The sequence below is a fragment of the Argiope bruennichi genome, chromosome 8 (genome assembly GCF_947563725.1).
Source record: "Argiope bruennichi chromosome 8, qqArgBrue1.1, whole genome shotgun sequence".
Lineage (NCBI taxonomy): Eukaryota > Metazoa > Arthropoda > Arachnida > Araneae > Araneidae > Argiope > Argiope bruennichi.
In genome coordinates this window covers 50,425,421-50,448,277 of record NC_079158.1, presented here as the reverse complement: position 1 = coordinate 50,448,277, position 22,857 = coordinate 50,425,421, and the positions used below count along the sequence as shown (strand labels likewise).

The following is a 22,857-nucleotide window of genomic DNA, read 5'->3' as shown; positions in this document are numbered from 1 at the left end:
TTTGAGATAGCTGCAACAGTATAATACACATAATTTTTAAAGTTTTAATTAAAATGAAAATATAGTTATCAATAACCAGAACACTCTACACATGCGTGAAATTTCAACACCCGCTGGCATAACGCAAATGCGTGAATTTTCTATGTCAATTAGGATAACGCAATGCAGATAAGAAATTTTTTATTTCCTTTTTTCTGTTTTATTTTAATTCAAAAGTATTTCAGAATGAATCCAAAAGATCGATTAATTAACAATTTTTAATTTTAAATGCATCAAACACTAAGAAAATGAACAGAATAATTTGAAATAATTGATCGAAAACATGTTAAGCCTACCCTCTTTAGCGTGGGAAAAAAAACTGAAGTCCTACTCATTTGGCGGTGGGGAAATGAAGACTTTTGGCGGGAAAGTTAGTTTTTTATTAATAAAAAATTAACTACTTAATTTACCGGAGTAAATAATAGTCTATGTCCTATTCCAAATTATAATCTATCTCTGTGCTAAATTTCATCCAATTTCTTTCAGCCGTTCTGGCGTGAATGACTAACAAACATCCAACCATCCATCCATCAAAACTTTCACATCTATAATAGTAGTATATATTTCTGATATTGATGTTGCTTAAAAGAAAATTATTTTTCTTAGTAGTTAAAGTAAGTATGATTTGCCAATAAACTTAAGTAAATGTCCATTTATTAACAGATATAGAAAAAAATTAAAATATCTAGGGGGTTTTCCTGATCGAAAAAAAAATTTATAGAGCTTGTGGAAATTTTCTCATCAATACTGAATTTTATAGTATAATTTGTTTCAAAAACATAATAATAATGATTAATGAGATTTTTAAATTCACACTATCTGATCTAAATTTTTACAATCTATAGTTATTTATAGATACTGTCTCTAATCAGAGGCAGTAAAATTAACATGTAAAGGACCTTTCATAATGATAATTATAATAATAAATATATCATTATGACGTTATAAAAAGTTAAAGATGCTATACTTAAGAAAAACATATTATTAATGCCATTTTCAAATAAAAAATACCAGAATCTTCAGTTTGTAATGAATTAACTAAAGAAAGACCTTTTAACTTAAGATCAAATTAAATCGCTTGAAAAAGGAAATATTAAAGAGATTCTTTTAATGTTAAAAACATAATGAAACTTATAAATTCGTAAATAACAATTCACATCGTATTACTTATAATTAATAAATTAATGTTACCAAGTGCAAAAACTAACATTTACCCAAAACGAGTCAACTGGAATAAATTTGATAAATGTTTTCATTTTAAAAAGGGAAAAAATCTATTTACGTCACTTCATTTGCCATGATACTTAGTTACTTCATACGTCATTCATGATACGTCAGTTATTTATATCGCCAATATTGTACATGGCCTTAATGGATAATCAAAAAACAGTTGGACAAATTTCAAAGCGCCATATCTATTCAAATGCATTAAATAAACAAAGAGTTTCCATTTGTAATATTCATGAATTATTCCTGATCTGAAAAATCTGAATAGTGTCTGCTTTCCCAAGCTTCTGGTCATTAGAAGAAATATTTTACATCGACATTTGCGATTTCTTGAAAATGTTCGCATAAAAAGATACTGATAATATCTTTTTTGTTGCTCATAGATAGTACAACATAGCTATAAATATGCAAATAAGTTCTCTGGATACTTTGCAAAGATTTATAAGCCAAAAGTCAGTAAAATATGAAAATGTAGGTTATTTTAGCGTGCATCGTCTAAAAGTTTTTGCTACTCAGTTTAAAATTAAATGAATTTCCGAATAATTATTAGTGAAGGAATGACTGAATTTCATCAGTTAATTTGAATGGATTATAATTTATTTTAAAGGCCATTTTTGATGAATCTGTATTTGTGTTTGATATCATCATATGTATTAACGTCCCGATGATAAATTATAGGAGCGTTAAAATTCTTAACGTTGAAAGATTGGCTACATTCTTTTCATTTTTCAGAAAAAAAGTGTAATGGGTAAATAAACCATCTGACTCTCCGATCCGCCACGGAGGCACACAGATCTAAACCATAAGGTTGAATGACTGGACCGCCGCAACAGCAACACTGACGGGAACTGTGGTTGGGTTCTAAGGGCCATCACCGGCCCCAGTACAACCCTCCTCGAAGGAAGTACGTCCCGTCATCGATGGGAGGAGGTAGATCCCCCATCTATTTGTGTACCCTTCAGGGTGGCGAGATCCAGGCGTTATGTCAGAAGCATCTCATCCTCATTTCGTGGTGCCTCCCCCGAGGGACTAGTGTAATGGGTAAATGAAAAATCTATTTAGAGAAAACCATTCTCTCTTTCTATAATCATGCATCTTCTATCCAAAACTTGTATTTCACAATTCAGCTTATAATTTGAGATATTTCAAAGAAAACAATATTTTACTGTCGAAAAAAAATCCAGCTACGGCTTCAATAAAAATGTATTTTTTTAAATCTAAATTTGAATAATTTAAATAGATTAAAACTGAGCCAAAAGGAATAACCCAATTAAAAATGTGATTCTCAAATTGTGAAGTTTCCTACACATATCAAAGTATAAGCTATTTTCAACTAATAGCAGCTTCACCTAGTGGTAAAAACTATTACTATTCAAGCGGAACTGCGACAAGAACCAGAGTGCTTATATTGAAACTACAGATATTAAATTTCGATCTATATATATATATCTTCTTTTAAGCTATCTGCGTTAATGCATGGTAAGAAAAAATGTATAAGTGAAATTGAATAGTTTATTTGCTAGTGTCATAAGTATATGAATAAATTAGAAATAAATTTTTTTTCGATTTATTTCTTGAGTTTTCTACTGGAAAAAGTGACAAAGATATATTTTAGATATATCTATAGCAATAAATCTGTCTCAAAATTTTTCTATGAGATATTTTTAGGATCAAAAATATTTGGTAATTGAATCGATGAAAGAAGTTTTGTTTAGTTTTATTTTAAAAGTAAATAAAGTTTTAAAAATTAAACTCAAAACTGAACTTCAGAAAGTTATTTCTACTAATAAGAAAAATGACTTTCCATATTTGCTTAATTCTTTCGAAGATCTTTCCTTCAAATTCATTTATTTATTACAGAATCTGGAGCATGTTGTAGAACACTCTGATATTTTTCATTACTTAAACAAGATATGAGATATGTTAAGCATTTCTAATGTCTCACAATTTGTGCAAGACTGTTTAACAGTCCATATATTATGTAAAATATCGTACAATATTTTGTTCTAAGCATTGAAGATTTCTATATTTCATTATGCATAAATTACTTTTATATTACTTATTTTATGTACTAGATAAATAAAAAAATCTGTTTTTAAACGTCTTTAAGAAATTATCAGTAGCAAATGCCTGATTACAATTATTTTGTGATTTTAAAACAATATAGTATATCATCTTAATGATTAACACAAACACACACACACACACACACACACACACACACACACACATATATATATATATATATATATATATATATATATATATATATAATGATATTTTAAAATTTAATTTAATCCTAATTAATTTCCTAATTTTTTATCCTAATTCAGCCCATTTCAAAGTCATTCTGAAATATTCTCTTATTTCCTGATCCCATTCCACTTTTTCTTTCTAATTAATTCAACTGAAGCTTTGTAAAAATGACTGCGTCATCGGTTCCACGTGCCGAGTGAAGGTATCCCTGTGTTTCTCTTGTCAAGGTCGCCACGTGTGCGAAATTCCAATCATAATCGACACGTGTCAGAAACGTCTTTTTATATAAGACCAGGTATAAAATAATCAGTTGGCCTTCATTTTTTCTCGAGCAATTTTTTAAATTCTATATTTTTAAAATTAAAACCTGCTTTTTATTTATTATTTTTTTTATTCTACTTTAACTATTTCTCTCTACCCGGTTTCAGTTAAAAAAAAATTGAATTACACATCGGCATCCTTATTCGGATACCCAAACTTAGTTACTCGGAATATTACTGATGGCTGTAATGGTGCTTATTACATTGTATTTTATGTAGATATGATTGAATTCAAGTTTGATGCATTTGTTATTTCAAATTAAGTTATATAAATAGTTAGTTTCATAAATATTACGTCTAAAGAACAACATATTAAAATATCTACTATTTTATTTTTTTACTGAAATTGCATCTCAATATTTTCCAAATTTCAAGAATATAAACAAACCAAATAATACTTCCGAGATTAAAAGACTCTATAGCTGTATCTTTTATGTAATATCTGTCCTTGAAAAGGAAATATTAATATTTCTTTCGGACTAATATCCTTCATTTTTGAAAAGGTTTATATAAGCAAACGAATCGAAAAAAAAAAAAAAATATGAACCGTATCGTTGCCAGAAACAGGAATTCTATGTATTAGATTGGAGAAAATATATTCTATTTGTTGACGGCTTGAGAAATAAAACTACCAACATATCATTCGTACTCCAGTTCATAAATTTCTTTCCTGAGAATTATACTTTGTCGAAATACTAGGAAACGAAGAAGTAACATGTTTTATTGTATTGATGCATTTGGAGGACTGAAGTAGAAATTCAATAACATCGAACATCTCTAATATTATCTAAAACAAGATACATACTTCCCCATCTTAGATGATTTTTCTTCTTGTATATTTTCATCAAACTGCTCGATATGTCTTCAGATTACTTCTGATAAATATTTGTAGAATCTTTTATATGCAGAAATATTTTACTTGGAGATGGATTTTGTGGAAATAGTTATCAGTTTTCAAAAATGAAATATAAATATTCAAACTTTTGTAACGGATTTGCATTTATTCAAATTGTATGAATAGGAAGGATTTTCTTTTTCATATATTGGTATATTATATTGAATGTTTTAAATTTTCTTATGGAGAATTTTTTTTTTCGAAATAAATTTTTCTGGAGACTTTATTAAAATATATATGATTTTCATTGGAAGAATTTAAAAAAATAATAATAATAAGGATTCCAAAAGGAAAAAGAAGTTTTTAGCATGGGTGCCAATGGGAATTTTATCAAAAAATATGAAATTTATAATACGCTGGATAATATTAAAAGTATTTTTTAAAAATATAGGCATGGAATAATAAATGTAAAATTGTTCTTAAATGCAAATTTAATGAGAAAAAATAAGAACATTATCAAAAACGTAATGGGAGAAACAAAGTTTTCAAAGTAAAATATCAAATCGCAAACACATTTATAATGATTTTTTTTACAATGAGTGAGTTTATTTTCTTGTGGATTAATATCCTTCGTTTTTGTTATCTATTTTCGAGACTCCCAATTTACGATTTTTGTATGCGATACAATTTTGCTTTACCTATTTAACATATTGACAAATTATTTTTAGTGTTTTCATAATCATTATTTTCTAGTTTCTACCTTTTATTTCTAGTTTTTTGACTTAAAAGACCTGAGTCTAATCTATGGATCCAGCAAGATAACATCGGAACTGCAACGCTGTACATAAATCACTACACCAAATACCCTGGCATTTTTTTTTATGTTTATACCATATTCTAAAAGGGTCATGTGTAATTCCATCATGAAAATATTACCTATTATTAATATTACATCATTGTAGTAATTAATATTTTAATCATATATGCTCTATAAACTTTGTATTCTGCCAGAATAGAGATTTTTTTAAATTCACATTAGTACCATTACTATTCTGAAAATAATATTTTTGAATTTTTATCCTTTTATGATATTCTTGATTTATTTTCTTTAATTCGTTTTTCTATCAAAAATATGGCAGAACCAAACCATGAAAATATGAATCTTGGATCAAAATATTTTTAATCACATTTCTTATATATTTCAACTTTCAATGAATATCCATACATTTCTTTCTTATTACTAAATTGTACTTCAATATTTTGTTATAATGATTGATTTTCGATTTAAAATATTATTTGATGTCTTTCATTAAATTATGTTTAACTCCTTTAACAAATAATATGTTTAACTCATTTTTATTTTGCATTTTTTTTAAATTTTTATTCTTTAAAATATTTTATAATTCACAGCTGCAAATATATGGATTCTAAAATTTAAAATTTCTGAACTGTATCACTATTGTAAAAATGATTTTTTTTTTTCTAAATCAATTTATTAAAGTTTTTAGAATTGAGCAAAAATTTAATTGTCTCTGTATATAATAAATTTTAAAATTAGTGAAAGACATTTCAGTTCCTTTTTTTTTTTTGCGTATTTACTTAAATAATTAATGTTTACTTGATATTATTAGAAAGATAAGATAATTTTCAAATAAGATAAGATGATTTTTTAATACGTAGGCTAATCAGAGAGCTAGTTGCACTGCTTCATAAAAATGTTCGGTAAAAGGTTATTTCAACGAAATTGTGTGGCATCACATATTATGTGTGACGTAGCGGCTTTCATGAGGCAATTTTTATTTTTCTGCTAATCAGTTGTAAAAATATAACGACTGTTCGAAATTGGAAATGCGTGCTGCGATTCGTTTTTTGTGAGCGAAGAGATGTAACTGCATTAAAATTCATCAGCAATTACATGAAGTATGTGGCATAAATGCAATTTCACGTCAAGATACCGAGAAGTTGTGCAATATGTTTGTGAATGAAGTACAGATATTGTTGATTCTAATTGCGATGGAAGACCATCAACTATGACAAATTCTGAAATCGTTGCAAGCGTGAATGAATGCATTTTTGCAAACAAACGCATGACAATAAATGAAATCTCAAATGAATTGAAAATTTCTCTTGAAAGTGTGCGTACATTTATTGCCGGTCAGTTTAAATTTCATAAAGTTTGTACTCGATGAGCGCTTCGCTTATTGATAAACATAAATGATAACATAAGGGGAGCACTTTGAAAGTGCGTTTGAATTCCTGCAACATTATCAAAAGGAAAGAAATTAGTTTTTTGGACAAAATTATGACTGGAGATGCGATTTGGATTCACCAATTCACTCAAAATGATTGAGATAGTCATTTAAAAATCGACGGCCAGGTAATATACCGGAAGGCTTTGTTCTCCTGCATGACAATGTGCAAGACCGTAGGCAGCTACAAAACTGCGGACTTCTGAAAACGTTTAGGTGGGAATTATAACCCGGATCTTTCATCTTGTGAATTCCATGTTATTGGTCTCATGGAATAAATTTTTTTCAAAGAGATGGTACCTCTCTGCTGAAGAGGTGAAAGTGGCAACTCAAGATGGGATTTCTTTGCAAAAGGCAATGAAAACGTTGTACCACGATTCGACAAATGTTTAAATAACAGAAGTAATTACATTGAAAAGTAGATTTTGAATGGAACCTTATAATACAAATAAAGTTATTGTAACATTTCTATCCTGTTTTTATCCACTTAAGCAATGCAACTAACTTTTTGACTGACCCTCGTATATCTATAGACTTGCAGTTATATTAAATGAAAACCTTCAAATGACCAAATTAAATTGTGATAATTTTATGATAATGTAATTTCTTTATTTGGAAATGAATAATTTCTGTTCTTACTTTGTTTCAATACTTTTGAATCTCATTTTCGCTAAACCCGTTCCATAAATCCCAACTAAACCCATGGTGTGACTCTCTAAAGAGCGATCTCGTTGTACGGGAAACTAAATGCAGATCTTTTAGACTCTAAAATTATAGTCATCTTTCAGAGATGCAATATTATCAAAGCAGAACAATAATCAATGGAATCAAAATATAATATATGAAGATGATTTAATTTGTTTAAATGAGCAAAATTTATTTATATAATTAATTAATGTCCTATTTTGAATTTCTGTGATACATAACATATTACTGTTTCTCACATTAACACGTTACGTTTATTCATTTCATGTTTGTTAATTTCAATACAAAGGAACACATTTACTGTAAATATTTATCGATTGTTTTTCCTATTTCATCTTGAAATTCATCACTGAGAAACGCCATTATAAATATAAATATAAAAAAGAAATGCGACGATGAAACTTATCATACACATTTTTCAAAATACATCAAATATATCTTTTATTTTATTTTCATTCACCACTTTTAATATTCTTTGGAAACTCTAAGCTTAGAAGATATTGGATGATAAGAAAAAAACTTCCAATGGCCGATATCTTTCCTTTTAGAAACATCATGTTATTTTCTTTGGTCGCATTCAAGGTAAGTCTACTGCTCCAGGGCATATACTTTCTAAAGCGATGACGTGATTGGACACAGCTAACGGTCAAACATCGTAAGAAAACGCGAAGAAAATGGAGGATAAACAAGAAAAATGAGAGGAATGTCGATATTAAATTTCTTGAAATGTGGTGAGGACTACCTTTATGCATTCCGCGGGTGGAAACATTCTTACATCACTGAACCCGCTTTGCAGACATATGTTTCTCAGCATTTTTCATTTTAAAATACTTTATGAGAGAAAAAAAGAATTGAAATTTATTTTATATGTTTTTTTCACACATGCTGGCGGCAGCAGTTGTTTCAAATTTGTGCTTTTATGTTTCAGCAGAATGTAACTCAGAAACAATATTTTTTTAGTTATTTCTCTCATTTTTCCTTTTGTTTTTGATTTCGTGTAATAAGAGTTATATATATTTAACGGCACGATAAAATTATTTCACTTAGTATATAACGGAAAGGTTTAAGCAGAATTTGGAGGTAAATTATTTCCACAGAATAAATTTTTTTCTACGAATGTATTCCAGCTATTTATTATGATGAATTATTTTTCTATTATATATATATATATATATATATATATATATATATATATATATATATATATATATATATATATATATATATATATATATGTGTGTGTGTGTGTGTGTGTGTGTGTGTGTGTGTGTGTGTGTGTGTGTCTGTGTGTTTCTTATTTTGTTATGATATTCTTCTATTGTATACTTATATTATTCATTTTTACTTACATATAATGAAAATCAGGTATCTGATGCAACGAGCAGTATCAGAAAGTCACATAGATATATAAATGTGTGGAAGTAAATTATTTCCACTAAGTAAAATTCTTTTTATTAATGTATTCGAAATATTTAGTGTATCGATTGCGAAATAGTTTCGGTGTAATATTTTATTTTATACCGATAAAATGGTAATCAAGAAGCCAACACATCTCTCCCTATTTTAAAGTAATGTAGCAATATTATGTCTATACATAATTTACCATTTCAGTTTGCCAAAATAAAATTAAACCTTCCTTGTTTTAAAAAACGGAATTTCGACAGATAAAAAAAATCTTTGAATAGCGATTAGAAATATTTTATTGCTTTTTATTTCAAAATTTACGATTTACATCAGATTTCATATTTGTTTAAACTGATTGCGATGAATCTCTTTTATTCCAACCTAATAAATTTATAAAAAGTATTGGTATCTTTTTATCTGTCTGATCAGATGACAATGATTATAATTGTGCGAGTATTACAGTCTGCAAATTTCTAAACTTTTTATTATTTTGATAATTAATATTTTTTTTTTATTAATGGTTCTTTTCTTGCTTATTAATTTTATATTTAAACATATGTCAAACAAAAAAATTGGAAACTTTTAACTTCAAATTAATTGAAAGATTGCCTAAAACTTTTATATGCATTTGCCGAATCACTGTAAGAAATGAAAAAAAATAATCTTTTTTGTTTATTACAACTTAAAAAAAATTCTATTGTCATTATATTTTTCAAGCTAATTTAACTTACTTGCTAGAAAATAAGAAGTGCATTTCAAATGTCTCCTTAATTACATTTAAAAATTATTTGTTCTTTAAAATAAGTTCTTTTTTTTCAACATGCATTAAATTGATGGAAATGAGTACTTGAAAATTAAAAGAGAAAGAAATCAACTTCAAGAACTAGATTTGTGCTTTATTCTTCTTATCATGATTAAAATTAACTTTTCCGCTGGGAATCTTTTCCAACTCTACTTAGCTCTGGGCGTCAAAAGCGAATAGGATTAGTTCTAAACGAAATAAAACTTGCAATAGCAGCTAAATTACTGTTTCAGAGAAGGCATCATGATGTCTAAATTATACTGCCCCATGATTTAATTTAACTTTTCTATTTTCTACTCAGTTCTGTTTTATTAGATTTTGGATAAAAATGCGTCTCGAATAAAAGCAAAAAACTTACCAAGACATATATTATATTACTTCAAAAAAATAAAATAGAAAATAATTATTAAGCATTTTCTTATTATCACACATAATTAGCATTTTATTGCATTGTTCTTCATAAAGGATTATTTCCAATCTACAAATCTAAAAGAATTGTATTCTTTTCATATTCAAATGAGCTAAATCCCCATTTTAAAGCAATTTTCTTATTTAAATCTTTAAATAATTTTATTATTCTGAATATTTATGTTAAATAATAATGTACTTGTCAATTGCCATATTTATCGAGAGCATATATAACGCTATTATGATTATATTACTCACTTGTTAAAAAATTAAGAATTAAAAATTTGAGATGAGAATAAAAACCTTTTTATAAGACACAAATAGACTTTTATGTCAATACTCTATATCTGCCTTTCGCAAACAGCGTGTTTACCAAGAAGATTGGTTGTGTTAAACTATCATTCAATCTTTTATGAATTAATTTAACGCTTACGATTCTCTTGAAAAACCTGTTGAAGCAGCAAACTGTGACAAACAATAGAGTAATGTTATTTTTATAGATAAACTCTTATTACATTTAATATGTAAATGGAAATTTTAATAGATTCAAGTCCGAAGGCACCATGACATTATTAAAAGCATCATTGCCAAAGTTATATATTTCAATGCAGGTCATTTTTTTTAAAATTTCACTTTCTTATTTCTCATATAATAATCAATGCAGATATAATAAACAAAAGAATATTTCAACAATAGAAGAAGTTTAAGCAATTAAATATGTGATGAAACAATAAAAAGAATTCTAAATTCATTACATCCATAAAATATTTCTTTGAAAATTATGTAAAAAAAATTTTTTTAATCAAAATTTCAAAAAATTTATATGACAAAAAAACAGATATCATTAAAAATATTTTTAAACTTTAAAATCTTGTACAAATCAATTTTTACAAGGATGTTTTAGAATGTTATCGAGGAAAAGAGCAAAACATAGCTTAATTTTTAATCAATTCTAATGTTTTAATTTATCTCACTTGAATGTTTTTACACTCAATTTTTAGGTAAAAAGGTTTGACGGCAGAGTTTTTGACCTAAAATTGTAAAATCTGCACACACATTTCTTTTTTTTTTATTAATAGATAATAAGAGTCATTTTAAATTATTTCGCCAAACAAATATTATTATTCCAGTTAAATTTCAATGTTGTTTAAATTATTAACATACTAGACTCTTATTTAGTTTCTATTAACAAATGGACTGAATAAACTATAGAAAAACTTCATCAGAAGGTTAAAACGTGGTATGTAATCAAAGGAGGACTTCAACAATTCTACGACAAAAGCAACTAAGCATTTATCTAACATCTAAATTCATGTTGTCTCAACAAATGTAGAATCTTCCTTTTTTCCTAGCCCGTCTGAGATTACCTCAAATAAGGGAATGAGAAGATTATATATATGTAAGCAAGTTGTTGCTTTCCTGGTGGTGACAATAATGGCGCAATGTTAATTTACCTCCATTCCGATGACGGGTCACACCCATCAAGTGTTGTATGGAGGCATGAGCGTAAAGAGAGAATATTTTGCATTTGTCTCAGAGACCGATTTAATTGTAGCAGTGATCATTGTTACAGCTTCACGCCGATAGATGGCGTATCTGTCGAGTACAAAGTTCTGTTAATTCCTTTTTTGTATCAGAACGTAGAGTGTGTAGAACGATTCTAGTTCCTAGAAGTGGCACCCGATTGTGAGAGGTGTCCTAATCTGTAACAGTGTACATGAAGTGGCACAAAAAATGTGTCCGAAAATAAAATGGTGTTCACCAGAAAGAAATGAGTAATTATTTGAAGAGAATTACATTAAGTGGTCCGTCGACTACGCAGTATTGAACCATCAAGAATTCTTAACGGTAATTGTGCAAATTGAGGGAATTTTGAATTCTCGACCACTTTGCCCCTTGTCTTCTAACGAGGACTATTTTGAGGTTCTTACTCCTGCACATTTTTTAATAAATAGGTCTTTAACCTCTTTGAATGAGCCTGATTTGACAAATTTAAAAGAAAGTCATCTCAAGAAATGGCAAAAGGTAACTAGACTTGTACAATATATGTGGAAATTTTGGCATCGTAATTATTTAAGTCAATTACAACAGAGATCTAAATGGATGTTTGACAAAAAAAAATGTAAAATTAGGAGATTTAGTGTTATTAATTGAAGATAATTTGCCTTGTTATAAATGGGCTATGGGTAGGATAATTAAAATTTATTATGGTGATGATAAGAAAATTCGTGTTGTTAAGATTAAAACACAGTCTAGTACTTGTAAAAGAGCCATTTCTAAAATTTGTGTATTGCCTATGGAACATAATTAATTTGTAATATTTGATGTTGGAATTTGTAAGTTTTGATTCTTATTTCTTAAAGATGTTGATTATTATGTATATTGTGTATTTTTTACTAGATTTGTGTAAAAGTTGTAATATTGTTTATGTTATTGAACATTGTAATCTCTTGAAACCTTGGGGTTTCAAGGTGGGGAGTATGTTACAGCTTCACGCCGATAGATGGCGTATCTGTCGAGCACAAAGTTCTGTTAATTCCTTTTTTGTATCAGAACGTAGAGTGTGTAGAACGATTCTAGTTCCTAGACGTGGCACCCGATTGTGAGAGGTGTCCTAATCTGTAACAGTCTACATGAAGTGGCACAAAAAATGTGTCCGAAAATAAAATGGTGTTCACCAGAAAGAAATGAGTAATTATTTGAAGAGAATTACAATCATTAATTCAGATTATCAAGGGCGCTACGGCATTGAAGGGGTTACTAGCTTTAATTGTGTTCCTTTTTTTCCACCCTGTGATATAAAAAAATGAATATAAAAACTTTAACCAATGCTGTCCATTTCATATGCATTGCACAGAAACAAATTATCCTTTGTTTGGTAAGGGAAGACGCATAACTGTATGCGTTTTAAATTATTATTAAATTAAAATATATTTCATGCTTTCCAATTATAAAGTGTTTTTCCAATCTGCTTCATATTCTCATTTCAAGCTTAAAATACTAAAAAAAAAATATTTCGAAAAAGTACACTGTAATATAGTTTATGCCTAGAAGCATTAATGTGTCTCAATTATCATTGACTCTCTGAAATATCATTTTCAATGGCTCAAATTTCGAAAACTGGATACATTTCTGGCATTATGAATCTATACTTAAAGATAGGATTAAAGAAACACCATTTTTTGTTTTGTTTATGATTAAAGAAAAGTTGCTGAGCTTAATTTATTTCTAAGCCAATGTGTGAATTTAGAGATATAAATATAATTTATGGAACAAATTATGTCAATTTTCATAGAAAATTATGTATACAGGTGATTATAATTAAACTCCTGTGAAAAAGAACCACTAATCTGTATGATTTCAAAATTGAACTGAACATACTTGAAGTATGGGGAAACGGTATAGAATAAGGAAAAAAGTTCTGAAATATATCAATAGATGTCGCAGTTGGCGCTTTAAGCGGCAAACTATGCAAATTTAAAGACACTCATGCGCATGGCACATTGCATTTGCTATAAAAGCATGAAGTACATACCATTCTCCTCATGCAACTTGTCATGAATATCTTAATGAAGGACATATCTTGATCTTGTTGTGAAATTCTTTTACAAGAACAGCAAATGTGAGCTAGCAGTTTTAAATAAATTCTGGTCATTAAAGATTATGAATAAAGGCTGCGGTCCGATGTCTTGCAAGGGTTTAAAAAAATGATTAAGAAATAAGAAGAGGCAAGTTATTTTGAAAGGAAATCTTGCAGTGGGAGAAAATTAATTGCTTCGACGTCAATAAATGATGCGGCCATAGCATTACAGGAAAGGATGAGTAATGGTATACAAACCTGCAGTGCAAGAGTATATATATATATATGCCTTTGAGCATATATATATATATATATATATATATATATATATATATATATATGCCTTTGAGCATGGTCCATAAAATTTTAAGCAATATCCTGCATTATTATCCATAAAAATGTACCCATGTCCAGAAGTTGATTTCTGCATACCTGCCAATAAGACACACTTTTGCTCTAGAAATTCTTGCTCGCATGGAAGTGGATAATGAATGGTCATCGGATTTTTTTTTTCGGAAAGGCGAAATCCATTTCTATCTCGAAGGCATTCTCAATACATAAAATTGCAGGGTATAGGCAACCGAAAATCTATTCTCGCGTGCATCAGTATCGCTTTATTCTGCAAGGGGACTTTGTGATTCGAATTGATGGAATTTATTGTAGAGCCATTTTTCATGAGGACATGTGTCATACGGCTCTGTTACCTATAACATCAATGATAAATGCTATGAGAGTCTTTTGCACAACCAGATCATGCCAACACTTCAACAGCATGCATGTCTGTAGAGAATAATTTTCATGCAACATGGTGCTCCTCCGTACATTGCAAAGCCAGTGATGCAACTAATCAAGAGGCATTATAGAAATGAAAGAATCATTAGTCGTCATTTTCCAACAAACTGGCCTTCAAGATAACCACACTTGAATATGTGTGACTCCTGTTTGTGGGATTATCTTAAAAGTACTGTGTTCAGTGAACCAATTGCAAATTTAGATGATTCAAGGCACATATTTCGCAACACATTTACAGCGTGATCCTTGAAACGCTTCGATCTATTGGCGAACAATCTGTTCATCAGCTTTAACTTGTGGCGAAAAACAGTGGACAGCATACTGAACATATCTTGCGCACGTCTAGTGATAGTTAACGTTTTTATTGTTAATTTTATACGGTTTTGGCCTAAGGACAGTTAAAAACCCAAATATGATATGTTTTTTTTTGCTCTATTGGCTTGAGAATAGTTAAAACCGATTTTTTCCCATCCAGTGTGATATGACCTTGCCGTGATAGATGGGCTTTTCACTAACAATGCCACAAGAGTAGAATGACATTAAGTCATTTTTACCATCAGAAAACAAAGAAACAAACATTGCACGTTGAATACTACATTTTGTTTATTGTGCAATTCATGCCAAATCCTATGTATTTCGATTCAAAATGTCACTTACAGCCGAATAGCCCTTCGTTATGCCACTTACAGCGCCATTTTTTTATACGCTTTGGGACTTTCTTTTATTATACCATACTTTTTAAGACTTTTTCAAGTATATTTAGTTCAAATTTGAAGTCATTCTGATCACTGGTTCTTCTTTTTTTCAATATTTTTAAAGTGGACTTTGATTATGATCACACAATATGTGTGCTATAGTGAACAAAAAAATCCACTAAAATCTGATTGATATTTAATTCTATCTCTCTCCATAGTGATAAACTCTTTTCACCTAAAAAATAAACTTTGAATAAAACCTTTCCGAGTAAAATAATTCTGTTAAATTGTTAAGCGTCGGTTTATTTATTTATTTGCATTATTTATCTATAAATTAATATTACCTGAAGTAATAAAATAGAGAATAGAGTAGTGATCCCAAAATCGCAAATTGTTATTGACTCTTAATTGAATCTGAATTCATTGTAATAAATATGTATTATTTTTATATGAACAGCTTGTATTTGTTGTTTTTTAATTACATTGGTATCTGTAATTTCATCTGAAATAAAAAAAAAATTGTCTTTTTAAAATTCCTGATCATCACATTACAAAGCAACCACACATTTCATTTCTATAAATTTCTATTCAAACAATCTTCAGCAAAGAACAAATGCACGCCTCCAATCTACGCATCCGGAGAGTTCTTTTACTAATCAGAAAAGAAGCGAGCACAAAAGTACTTTTTGCAGCTTGCTCTACGACTTTCTTTTTCCCTCAGAGGCAATGAGCTTGACAGTAATTTGCAGTTTGAGTGCCGTTTCATGATCGCTATTCCTCCTTTTCTTGACGTTTAATCTTCTAAGATGCGTTTTCTGGATTAAATTAATGGAAAAATAGCGTGATTCACTCGCAAATGCATTTACATAATTGCCGTTAAAGTAATCGTAACTCTTTAATATTACAGACTACACCTGTGTATTTTAAAGGCATGCTGAGCAATGTGTACTCTTGATGATATAAATACTGTAATCATTTCGATGCCCGCTCTGGTGAGACGACATCGATTATGCTGTTTTAAAAGCTTTATTCGAACATGAAAATGGCCAAAATCAATTAAAAACTTTATCACGTCTTGAGTGATATAATCCACTTTGCGATTATAATCTTTTTATCTCTTCTTAGTTAGGAATTATATTAAATTTAAAAGAAAAAAATTCGTTGAACTGTTTTAAAAGGATTTATTTCATATGCTGCAATTTATTTATTAATGTAACTTTTATTATACTTATTTTGTATATTATTGCAACTTTTATTATTATTTTATATGTAACAATTTTATATTGCTTGACTATATTCATGTTTGAAAAGTTTAAATTTGTACTCCATTTTTCATTCCTTGATGTGCTGGAGTTTTCAATTCTTGCATAATTACGTCAGAGATATTAAACAGTATTTTAATAATTAATAATTTATCTTATAGTTTAATTGAATTTTAATTATATGCTAAGTGATATAAGTATTTTTTTTAAATCATTTTGAAATTCCAAATTAATAAAATAATGAATACAATTGTAAAAGAATCAATTTTTAAAAAGATCCCATTTCTGTACTTTGATCGAAGTAAGGTTTTAAATATATATCTGTTTATGTGATTTAGATATTTGTAATACATTGTGATTTAAGAATTGAAACTTTTATCTTTTTATATGCTTTGTCATGTTTAATGTTCTCATCGCATAATAAAAATGGAAAACCATTTATTCATTTTTTTTTTTTGCAGAATACATATTAAATTTCAGAAAATTTCGAAATTTTCAATTCCGTTTATTTATCTAAAAGGACGCATGATATTTTGTTTAAAGAATGAAATGATCTTCAATCATATAATGATAAATATTGATTCAATCATTATTCAGTGCAATATGTTCTTTTGAAATCACGAATTATTCTGGAAAAGTGTATAAAATATGTTATATTCTTCATTGTAATATCATGAGTTTTATTCTAAAAATAGCTTAATTTCAGACTTATAAAGTGAAAAGTGTTTGTATATAGAATGTTTCTCACATTTTAAACGTTAGAAATTTAATGATTTAAACCAATTTGTGAATTCTTAAATTCATAAAAATCTAAAAGAGATTATAAATTCTTTTAGATTATTAATTATTTAACTCATTTGTTTTCATTCATTTATTTCATAAACTATTTTTTATTTTGCCTAAATATAGCATTTTTATATAGAAAAGAGAAAATCTGATATTTTAAATATCTGAAAGATTATTTTACATGAAAAGTTTAAATCTTAAAAGTGTCAACATTTTGAAGGCATAAATTCTGCTTAAATTAAAGCATCCTGCTCCTTTGAATATATTTTGATCTAATGCCATAATAAATATTCTGTGAATTACGACTTTAGAATAATTTATGTATTTCTAGAATTGAAAATATGAAGTTACAGATGAGCCTCTCTCTTTACAAATAAATGAAAAAATTACAATTTTACGACAAGAATTTCATTGTCATATTATAATGAATGAAAATTTTTCAAATATTAATTTCTTTTCCTATTATTTACTTTTATGATTCAGAAAAAATTCGATAAAACAAGAATGTCATTTATGTTTATATATTCTTTTAAATTTCTCTTTCTCATTTTCACTTTTGGATTTTTATATGTATTGAATGTATGATAATATGATACTTATCATAGAATTGTAGAATTAGCATTCTAATAAAAATTCCCTAAACATTATTTGTTTGTTTTTAATTTTGCAGTAATTTTCTTCCTTCATGTTGATTCTAATTTCGTAATAAACGAAGCATTAAATTAAAGAAATACGTACCTTTTGGTCCACTTTGTGTTGATTTTCATATTACTTACCATAAGATGCTGAAATTCGAAATGTATTATCGAAGTCTTCTCTCAACAGTTTCATTATTTTTGTTTCAAATTTTGTTAATAGTACTTAACATATTTTATTTTATTTTAGTTTTTTTTTATCAAATTTAGTTTCTTTTAGATTTAAAATAATTTGAAGAATTACATTATGAAAGATTTTCAGTCTGCTTTCTTTAATTTTTAATGAATATTGAAAAATCTAAAATTAATCGTATTATTACAAGAAGTATTGCCTTTCATATCATTTCATTAATAATGGTTTTTTTTTAAAATACTCTTTTTTTTTCAGTTTTAGTTTTTTATTAGCTTTGTTTGAGTTTAAAATGTTATTAGTTAAAATTTTACATTTCATATTACACATTCCTTTTCATTTTAATAAGCATTCCTTGTTTAAAAGTTTTTCTAAAAGAATATTTTCAACTTATTTTAGAAGTTTCTTTCATTTCCGCTATTTAAATAATTTTATTTAATAAAGTTTAATCTATTATAAAACTGAAAAAATACATGTAAAAAACTAATTATTAGTTTACATAATTTCATATAAATATTTTTGTAATTATTAACTTCTACAGCATAGTTGACCTTTTCTTACACACCTGACATTTCAAAATATCATTTGATGCTTTGTCTTTCATTTCTTGACACAATTTTAATTTAACTTATGTAGTCGTTTAATGTAGATATTCTTCTAGGAAAATATTTCATTATTGCATTAAGAATTTTTATTTTAAAGTCTCGAAATTAGGCAAATCTGTTATTAACTAATATACCTCATTTCAAAACTCGTAACTTTTCTAAATTCCAGCTTTAACTATTATAACTAGTTCTGCCTTTTTAGCATGTTATATTAATGCAAAAATAGTCAGCAACACTATGAATTAGTCATGAAATGTGCATCGTTTATGGACGGAAAAAAACTTTTTCATTTTTTTTTTATTCTGTTGTTCTAAGCCGTACTTTTTCCTCTGTTGAACTCTAACAATTTTTATTTTTTCCTTAGATTCTTCTTCTTGCAGACGATCAATAAAGTAAACTTTCTAAAAAATCTTAAATAATTTCTTTAATACAAGCAGAAAAAATATCCATGCTCTAAAATAATAATTTATCGAATCATATAGAAACAAAATCGTTAAGATTTTTTTTCACTACATGCAAAGATATATGCTATAGAAAAGAAATACTTACGCAGTCCCAAGCCAACAAGGTCGATACCTGAAAAAAAAAATGTAAATTAAATTTTCAAGACACTTTAAAGTTTACAAATGTATGCTAAAATATTATTTATTTCTCTAATAGGAGTTAAAAACTTTTAACTATAGAAATTAAAGATATTTTTTAATGGTACCATAGTAACTTCACATGAAAAATAATAAATCGCAAAATTAAAAATATCACAGTTAAGAGTGATAAAGAATACATTCATTAAATACGTATAAAATAATCTTCATAAATAAATTTTACATTTTTTTTAAAACAAATCTGTAATTCTACAAAAAACAAAATTTAAAGAACAGTGAAAAAAATTTATTTTATTTATTTTTAAAGTTATTTTTTTTATTTCTTTGACAATATTTAAGAAAAGTATTCCCCTGCCAAAGTGAAAGAAGGAGACTAAAAAAATAAACCTTACTTTATAATAACAACGTTTTTAATTTGAACTAAATTGCTTGAGGACTAAAAGATTTTATCATGCCATTTTTGTTTGCCTAGATTATGAAAACACGATGTAAGTGCATGCAAAATTTTCTTGGCTGTAGCGTGTTTTTGACAAATTCACAAGGCAAAAAAAAAAAAAAAAAATGTTATTTAAAAATTATTTCATAATACTCTGGGAAAAAATATTTATATTCGTTTGAAAATAATTAAGTTATAATTATATGTAAAACTCTTGAATAATTATTTATTTAATTGCTAATAAATAATACAGATATAATTTTTATATTAAAATTAAATTTTATTTTGATTTTAATAATATATATATATATATTTAAAAAGTTTTATCAATATTAGTCACTTATCTAATCAGATTACCATTTTCCTAGATAACACTCTTTTAAATGATATATAAAAGGAGAAACTGAAATTAATGGGAATTTTTGTTTCACTTTGTCAACTTTCAAAAAAACAAAATCTTGTTTATAATGAATAATACATTTTTTTTTTTTTTTACATCGCGTTACTTAGATTTGTCATTTCTTTCATTTTTACTTAATACAGATGTCTTTAATAAAATTAAATATAATTATATCCAGAAATTATGTGTAAATTATGTATAAATAATGTGTAAATGAATTAGAAAAATTGTGTAAATTTGTTTCATGAATCATTATCTATAAAATACATCAGTTTAAATTATTTTGAATTATTATTGTAATTATTATAATAATAATTCAAATATTCATTATTATATTTATTATAATTATATATATTATATAATTCATATAATTAGTTAATAATAATAATTATTATTAGTTAATTTATTTTTGAATATTACAGTTTCTATTAAGGTATTATTTTCTATAACAGGAAACTGATTCAAATACATAAAATATTTATTTTGCAAAGAAAAAAAAATAAATCTTTTCTGTTTAAATTTGAACAACTTAAATACTTTAATAATTTACTTCTTTAATAAATATTTTAAAGTAGAATAATTAACACATTAGAGTAGTTTACTTATGAATAAAGTGTGTCAGAAGTTGGAGACTTATATGATTAGATGATTTTGCTTCAAGTAGTTTCCTGAATTTTTGGTTCGATTTTGTTCAAATTTCACATCACACTTTGGAAAGTTCACCTTTTCCCAAATGAAATGCCGCTGAATGTCTTCATGTTTGTAAACCATCAAAAAAGAAATTCAGTAACAAATATCCGAAACAAAATGATTCTTTTTACCCGAAAAATTTACATAAAATATGCACAAAAACTAAAGGGATGCCAAATCACTACTTTGAAAGTTGCGCTCTAAAAATTGCTTTATGTATCTATACATTGAGAACATCTGTTTCAGCTGCAGTCCGAAAATGGATGAAAATATATAAAACTAAAGCATACTTTATGTATCGGCAATCGAGCGTCTCCATAATAAATCACAAACCTCTTATCCGATTTATGTTCCAGAATCATCTCGAAAAGACGTAACTCCAATGAGCAGAAACTGAGGTTGATAGCAGAGAAACTGGTTTTAGGCGCATGAGAAATAATAAAATGGCGCAGCGTGTGAGATATGCAACTGGTTTAAACCGGATCGAAAACGCGGGAAAATAGAAACAAAAACATTCGCTCGATGTGTTCTTGAAATATTCCTCGGAAACTGCAAGAACTATCGTAAAATTTCAACTCGCGAATCAAAAACAAATGACTAAAACCTGAAGATGACTAAGATAAGACATAGAACAACGAAAGGGGGAAAAAAAAGAAGGATGAGATTTTTCCCGGAGCAAATGAAAAACGATAAAACAGATGCGTCAGAAGTGGTATTTAATTAACGTTGCAGAATTTACTTTAAAAGTTTATTGGTGATTATTCTAAGCAAGTCATCTGTGAGCATTGCATTTGACAGGAAAATTATACCCCAATTCGAAGTTTTAATTTACCAAATAAATAAAGCTCGCTTGCACTTTTGAAACATATCATTCTTTCTTTCTTTTTGGGAGCGACTTAAATAAGTTTAGCGCTTAAGTTATGAGACTTTATCCTTCTTTCTAAAGAGAAAAATAATTAATTGCATTAACGAGATTAAATATGTGATGATTTTTTTAAATAAAATTTTGCTATAACAAGTTTTAATCTCCCATGTGATATATTAACTAAATAATAATGATAAGTAGATTTAAAGAATATAACAGACTAACAGAATATAGTTCTTTTCATAAAACAAGAAAAAAAAAGAAATTATTTTTAGTATTATTTTTCATTTGGCGAAACAAATAGAGCCAGAAATAATGACATACTGTTCTAATTAACATGGATAATTCCTCTTCGTTCTTTTTCTATAAATTTAATTTAATTTCCTAATTTTTGCAACCGAAAATTGTGAATGGTTAATTATACATTCTTTTCATCAATAGCTGAACTTCTTGAGCTTATGGTCGAACAAGTGTACGTTGTGTAACATAACAACATAAATATTTATAATTTAATATATTTTATAAATTTTAAAAATATGAACTAAATAATTTCATAAAATAAAATCTATCACTATATTTACTGTACTTATAATAAACGAATTAGACCAATCATATGATATTTAAAATAATATTTGCTGCAATCTTAGCTTTAAAATTGTCCTTTTTCAATTTCAAAACTTTTAAATAGAATTTAATTAATATCCATATTATTTTTATTGAATAAACATTATAAATCTTTAATGAATAAACATTATAAATCTTTAATGAATAAACATTATAAATCTTTAATGAATAAACATATATTTTTGAAATATAAAAGCATATTTATTTGTATGGATTAGGAATTAATTTTTTTAAAAAAATTGCGTAACGCCGTTTTAAATTTGCTGAAAATAACAAAATTATCCTATAGAGAAAAATATTAAGACATTTTTAAATATGTTTAAAAAATTAAAAATGATTTTAAAACTTACTTTTCAAACATAATTTAAGGGGATGCATTCTAATCAAAAACTAATAATAAACTAAATCTAAGCTGACCGATTATTACTTTGATGTAATAATTTTTACATC

General features: G+C 27.1%; 1 protein-coding gene across 3 annotated transcripts in view; it reads right to left on the bottom strand.

The window, feature by feature from the left end:
* Positions 1-22,857, bottom strand: part of LOC129981225 (neural cell adhesion molecule 2-like) — a 1,216,049-nt gene that overhangs the window by 385,001 nt on the left and 808,191 nt on the right. For all 3 annotated transcript variants that reach the window (XM_056091976.1, XM_056091978.1, XM_056091979.1), the window contains one exon: positions 19,340-19,366. In XM_056091976.1, the coding sequence (XP_055947951.1) occupies positions 19,340-19,366 (27 nt within the window). The remainder of the gene's footprint in view (positions 1-19,339; positions 19,367-22,857) is intronic.